Source organism: Beta vulgaris, chromosome 1, assembly GCF_026745355.1.
Source record: "Beta vulgaris subsp. vulgaris cultivar EL10 chromosome 1, EL10.2, whole genome shotgun sequence".
Lineage (NCBI taxonomy): Eukaryota > Viridiplantae > Streptophyta > Magnoliopsida > Caryophyllales > Amaranthaceae > Beta > Beta vulgaris.
In genome coordinates, this window is record NC_079202.1 from 14,996,020 (window position 1) to 15,002,848 (window position 6,829).

Below are 6,829 nucleotides of genomic sequence, written 5' to 3' on the forward strand. Positions count from 1 at the left end.
CTTGCATTTGTAGTTGTTTGTTTCTTGAGCATGATTTCAAATTACCCTTTTAGTTCTCTAGATAATGCTACCAAGTTAAAGGAGACATAAATGGGTAAAGTAATGGCCTCATAGGCAGAGTTGGGGAAGGTTTTGTGATTTAGGACTTATGAGGGCTACCTGTATGGAAAAAGGTGGGGTGTGAAGGGTGGTAGTTGAGGAGGTGAGCAAGCTTTGTGGTCATAGGGTTGGTGGTGGTACCATTCGCTAATTCGTCCTATTTGTTTCTGTTTATTCTATTTTCTCTCTAAATTGGTTAGTCTAGTCAGTTCCTTGGTATAATGGGTTCTGCACTTCTACAAATGGGTTCACCAGGAAAAGTGATCTCTACCAGATTTCTCTTGTCTTCACAAGTTGCTACCTTCGCCTGGACCACTACTGTCTTGTGCAGCCGGTTCATTGGTCCCATGTCTGACATCCCAGATGAGCCCCTAGGTTTCATTATTGTCCGCTTTTTTTGGACTTTCTAAACTTTGCTAATTGGACCATACTAGATTGTTTTTCTCGTTGCTAGTATTTGGGGGGTGAAAAAGTTAAGAAGTTGATGAAGGCACATAATTGTTTGTTGATGGCAACCATCATTGTACTATTGTATAGAAAATTAGAAATGACTCTTGGTTTATATTGCATTTTCAAATGCAACTTGTAAAAAAATTCCTTGATGGTTGCTTGAGAAGAACGGGAATTTGAGAATTTGGTTATATTGATTGGTAAGGGAGGGATAGAGGTACGATGTAGGAGCACAAGTATTGCTTATAGTTCATGTAGATATATTTCACTTGGAAAATTCATAATAGGATTGACGTTCTTTTTCAGATGGAGCCATGGGATTAGTAGTTGATAGTAGTTTGATAAGGCATATTCTAATACCCACTGTCTGTGGAGACTTGTACCTAATGGGTTGCTTCATAGGATTCCTCTTAATAGCTTTCCCTTTTCTCGAATTCTTAATACTTACAAAGTCAAATAGCTGATTGATGTCATCTCCAATGGAATAAACATGTCCTTGTCTAGACACGTAATGCTTCCGCGCTTTCTCGTTCATATTTTCTTCCTCGACCTCCACAATTTCACAATTGCTATCCAGAACATCCATCTTTGATGCAATCATCCGCGTCTACAAAAGGGGCACGAAGCTGTAGATAATATGCTCAAAACTAACCCATCTCAGATTAAGCCCTTGGAGATAGTAAGGTGCAAGAAGCCCGAGCTATAGAAAACAAAAACCATAAAGCTCTTCCATCATATTGAAATTGAGATTGCTAGAACAAGCAATCGAATTAGATTGAACGAAAACAGCAGCTACTTTTATTCAAACTATAGGAGCCACAAATAGCATCCAATCATTCAGCTACATGCATACGAGGTACGCCAACCTGAAAGAATTGCAGACTTTCAGATCATGCTAATTATTTCTAATCCAAAACATTATTCTAATCATTCAACTACATGAACTTCTACAAATGGGTTCACCTTCCACTCCCTTTCTCTTTATCTCAACAAGCTAAAGTTATGGGAATGAGGGATCTTAAACCCTCTTCCTGATTCCAGAAACCAGTGAATCAAGTGACTGTCTGTGGAGAACCTATTAGGACTTGTTTCTAGTAGTAAATTTAGAAATGCAAATGTGAGATTTATGGACTTCTGTCATTTTGAAGGTGTGCTTTGTGGTTTAGAAGATGACTCAGTAGGGTCAGTTCAACCAATGCAAAGCTGCATTGAATTCCTTGATTGGCTTCATCATTATCAATTTCTAGGATTCTTTAATTCTTGAAGAAAATTAAACTAGATACATTGTGTTATTGAAATGAACATGCATTTCTTGCTGCGGTAGTAGGGGATTCAAAGCATCCCCTTCTATTTAAGATGTTAAGCAAAAGAAAAAATTCAATTAGGTAATCCAAGGTTTGGGTTAATTACACTAATGTATTATTTGATGAACGTATTTGGCCTATCTAGAAGCTTAACTAAAAATATGTATATTCTTTTATGGACTTAAGAATTGATGGTAATGTATTCTTTGATGAACGTATTTGGCCTATCTAGAAGCTTAACTAAAAACATGTATATTCTTTTATGGACTTAAGAATTGATGATAATTTTGTATGGGGTACATTGTGAAACCAGATCCGCAAAATTCCACGAACCGATCAAACTTTAATCACTCTGAAACTTATAATCTGACATAAAAAATATATGCTTGTGATTCTTAATAAAGATGAACATGTATGTCATGTTAATAATGTTATTACTTCAATCAAAACAACCGTGTGTTGAGAACTCTTAATCCCCACTTAATAATTTTTATGTTATTTTTAATATAAAGGTAGGACAATAGTGACTGCGACCCCTTATGAGCCTGAATCAATATCTTGATACTTTTTTTCTTTGTTTGAATGTTGATTCTGAGCCATCTCATTATAAAGGTCGATGCACAAGCAACAAAATCATTTGCTGCTCCATCCCCACAAACACCATCATCACAAGCATCAAACAATCGAAAATATGTGATCACTGATAAGGATCTTGTCAAGTTGACAACTACTTCATTGCGAACTTTCAAGAATCAAGCCATGAGAATGAAATCAAGTGGTGCATGCAGATCAATTAGAATACCGGCAACTGTGTATGGTCATGAGGAGACACTTACCCTTGATTATGAAGCGATGCTTGATTGGTGCTTCCAAAGAGAGATCGGAGTGACTCACTTGTCCATTTTCATGAAGTAAGTTAAGTTCAGTTGTGTTTTTAGTTGTTCTTAGAACTTTATATATATATATATATATCCAAATTAATGTGCAAGATACTTGAGCGAAAAGTGTCAACAAGGTGGTGTATGTGGGATGTATGGATTTTGTGATTCAAATTATTTATCTCCTATGACACAAACCAATAAAGAAGAGTAAGTAGACTATCTAGCTCGTATCTTTGGCCAAAATGAAGGGAATAATGTTAATCGACTATTCTTTGCACCTTATCATGAGAAGTAAGTATGAATTATTAAATTAATTATTAAAAGGATGGGAAGATGTTAATTGGCTATGCACACACTAACATTTGCAGATGTGCAGTTGACATTGGATGCTAGCGGTCATTAGTCCGTGGAATGGAGTGGTGTTTTGGCTTGATCCAGCTGGAGCAGAAAATGATATTCCTGAATTTGCTCAAAGGACCATAATAAATGAGTATGTATACAAAGTACATTATATATTTAACTCATAATATTGAAGTAATCATCTAATTTTTACGTGACAATTTTTTAGGAGAATCATAAAATTTAGTCTCGTATATCAAAATGATATTAAGAAAATGACAAAGAATCCGACAATTAAGTGGAAAAAACCTGAGGTATGTTATTCTAATTTTTTATTATTTTGATGCATTTATATTGATGCTTATTAAAATTAATATGTAATATGACTAATTGTATAATTACCTTTATGAACAAGTGTCCTCGTCAATCCCAAGAATCTCTGGACTTTGGATATTATATATGTCGATATATTCTCGAGACTATAGAGAAAAGGCGACAAGTGATTCCTGATAAGGTATCAATCCCTTTCAAAACACCATTCACTTGCTTGTTTCTCATATCAATTATTAGTGCTTGAAGTTAACCAAGATTTATACTTATCAAAAATAGTTACTTTCATGATTAACAACGTATTTCATATCCAATTATTTTTAAATAATTTTATTAATGCTTTGTAGTACTTTGGCGGAGTTACAACTGAATTTCCTCAAAATAAGTTTGACGAGTTGACAGACTTATGGATCAAATACGTGGAGGAATATAAACCAGCGGAAGAAGAGGAATCTGAAGAAAGTGTCGATTTTAATTAGGTATTAAGCGGGATTAGATAGGTAATTAGTTAGAACAATGAGTTGATTAATTTACTCTGCATTTGAGTTGAAAGAAATATTGGCTTCTTTACGTATCTTTTGAGAAGTTGATTTTTTGAATCTTCATATATCGATATTATTTTGTAATGAATTATGGTATTGCATCAATGAAATTTTTGTCAAGTTATATAATAATTCGAATTTTGTCAATGCAAGTGGCACGCAATTTTGCTGGAAATATATATCAAATAAAAATTATAGGTAAATTAAAAATAAAGCCACAAGCTAGAATTTTGTTGTTAAAAAAATGAGGCAAAGACACCATCTGTTTTAATGTATGGCCTCTTATATCAAATTAAATATAGTACTTAGGAAGACGAAAGAGACCACCTTTCCATCTAAGTGATTTTTTTGAGAAAGATAAAGAGACCACCTATAAATAATAACTGGTTTTTAGTACGACGAAAGAGACCACATTTGTTTTTGATGTGGTTCCTTATCCTTCTTATTTTTTTCTACTACAATACATAAAAAAAATCACTTATTTAAAAAAAGTGGTCTCTTCTTTCAATATAACAAACCACCCATAATAAGTGGTCTTTTTACCTTGAGAGACCACTGTTTATGTTTTATGAACAATAGTGAATGTTCCATAAACACTATCTTAATATTTCCGGAACACAATATCTGCTACAATAACATTATTTGCTAATATCGCATTTGTGCTAAAGTCACACATTAAACATATTTATGTCGCATAAACACTATTTATATTTCGTCAACACTATATCAATGTTCGAGGAACACAATGTCAGGCTACAATAACATTATTTTGTTAGAGCATTCTTACTCATAAACCCAAATAAATGGTTCATCCTTCTCTCTCCTCCATTTAATATGGGGTGTGCTAAATACAACATAAAAGAAGGCTAAATACAACATCTAATATTTTATAGAATTTAACGATGTTTAATTTTACCTTTTTTATAGTAAAAAAAACATGAGATGCTTTTATAACTTCACCAACAGATCATAGCGTATTACAATATTAGGCGGTCATCTTTTTATTCTTTTACGGATTACAATAAATATAATAATAGAAGTTCGGTGACTACTCAATTGTGTAATTTTTAAATTTATTGTCAGACTATTCAAAGTATAGTAAGAGGTCATCTTTTTCTCTTTTCCAGATTGGGAGGTCATTTGTCATACAAGATTTTCCTATGACGGGGTCATTGATCATAGATGTAGGGGGTCATTTGTCGTAGATGACCCCCCTATGAGGGGTCATTTCTCATAGATGACCCTCTGCAGGGCAATCATCTGTTATGGATGACCCCCTATAGTGTTTAGTATGATTATTACCCCCCATGAGGGATATGTTAGTCTTTTACTCTTTTTTGTTGTATTTAGTCTTTATTTTGCTGTATATATTACTTATGTTTCATTTTCACAAACCATTTTTTATTTTTACTTTTAAATTATGAATCAATACACAAAGGCTCATCACTCTATTTTATCTTTTTTACTTATCCCGTTACTTTTTTTATCTCTTTAATCAATTCAATAGAGTTGTATTGATTCTAGATAATTATAAGGATTATGTGAATAATATGAGATTTTTTTGCATAATAGGATTTTTTGGGTAATTCAATTGGGAAGTTTTAATTTAATCTATTTTGTTGCAGTTTTTTTTTTTTTTTTTTTTTGGTTATGCATGTTGTAGTGGGATCAGGTGTAAGTACATAAGTAGGATAATAAAGATACATAATTATGATCTTTTTTAAAAGAATCGAAGAAAATCAATTAGAATAAAAATTATTAAAAGAAACAACACAACAATAGGGGAAGAAAATAAATATGAAAATTTTAATAAATTATTGCAAAACGGGTGTCTATCCATAGAGAACGCAAAATTATGAATTCAGGTATTTTTATTTTTAATTTCTGAATTATATCTTTTGAAATATAAAGAGTATAATGATTGTAAGATCTACATTGTTTAAACCAACATTGAGGCGACAAGAGTTGCGCATTAATAGACTGGTAGAGGAAGGCTAACGCATCTGACTGCTTCATTGCCGCCTTTTGTTTTCCAGGATGCCCCCATTGAAGCAAACTTTTTCTGTCCAACTTAAATTGAAAAATATCGACTTTTCGTATATGCAGCAACCAGCGGGCCTCAATTGCCTCTTTGGGCTTTTGGGATGGATCCAGATGGCTCTGGAGCCTGGAGTGGAAACGTAAGCTTAGGCCCCATGACTTAGTGGAACAAGGCCGTCTTTTCTCTCTCTTGGACTCGATTGTTCCAGACCCTCAGAGCAGCGACAAATTCATTTGGGCCCCCGGTAAAAATGGCCGGTTCACATTAAAATCTCAAACTGGAATGCTTGATAATCTCTCGGTTGTGCTTCCCTCAGAAAATTACAAAAGTCTTTCGAAAGGTTTAGTCCCTCACAAAATCGAGATTTTTGTATGGTTTGCTTTGCTTGGTAAATTAAATACTCGAGGGAAGCTCTCAAAGCAATCTATTATTCCCTCTTTGGAAGCAATATGTATCTTCTGCCAAGCACATGAAGAGGTAGAAGATCACTTATTCATCCAATTAATGTGAATTCTCGAGAGAGGTATGGAATGGGTGGCTTTCACTATGGGATTTCTGATGGGTTCTTCCCAAATTTCTAAAGGACCTCTTCATTCAATGGTATTGTGCTAACCCTGGCTATTTGTTCAAGAAAATTTGGAGAGTTTCCTTCTATATCATTGTTTGGCCTTGTGGAAGGAGCACAATGCTCGAATTTTCCGTAATCAATCTTGCTCGGCTCGGCAAATTCATGAATTGATCCTACTTCGCCTTTTTTGGTGGATAAAAGGGTGGAAGGATCCTTTCCCTTATACGTGTAATGAGGTTCTTCAAAACCCCTCATGCCTTAAAGGAATCTCCTTC

At 34.1% G+C, this 6,829-nt stretch overlaps 1 protein-coding gene across 5 annotated transcripts; it reads left to right on the forward strand.

The window, feature by feature from the left end:
• The first annotated feature begins 961 nt into the window (after positions 1 to 961).
• Positions 962 to 4,077, forward strand: LOC104884252 (uncharacterized). 5 transcript variants are annotated; one of them, XM_057392440.1, is made up of 6 exons: positions 975 to 1,405; positions 2,450 to 2,764; positions 3,111 to 3,224; positions 3,303 to 3,387; positions 3,489 to 3,587; positions 3,751 to 4,077. In XM_057392440.1, the coding sequence occupies exons 3-6, from the start codon at positions 3,121 to 3,123 to the stop codon at positions 3,880 to 3,882; spliced, it is 420 nt and encodes a 139-aa protein (XP_057248423.1). In that variant the 5' UTR covers positions 975 to 1,405; positions 2,450 to 2,764; positions 3,111 to 3,120; the 3' UTR covers positions 3,883 to 4,077. The 5 variants fall into 5 exon arrangements, with proteins under 5 accessions (XP_048502070.1, XP_057248423.1, XP_010667176.1 ...); XM_010668874.4 differs by having other exon boundaries at positions 2,466 to 2,764; XM_048646113.2 differs by having other exon boundaries at positions 962 to 2,764; positions 3,103 to 3,224.
• Positions 4,078 to 6,829: the final 2,752 nt, after the last annotated feature.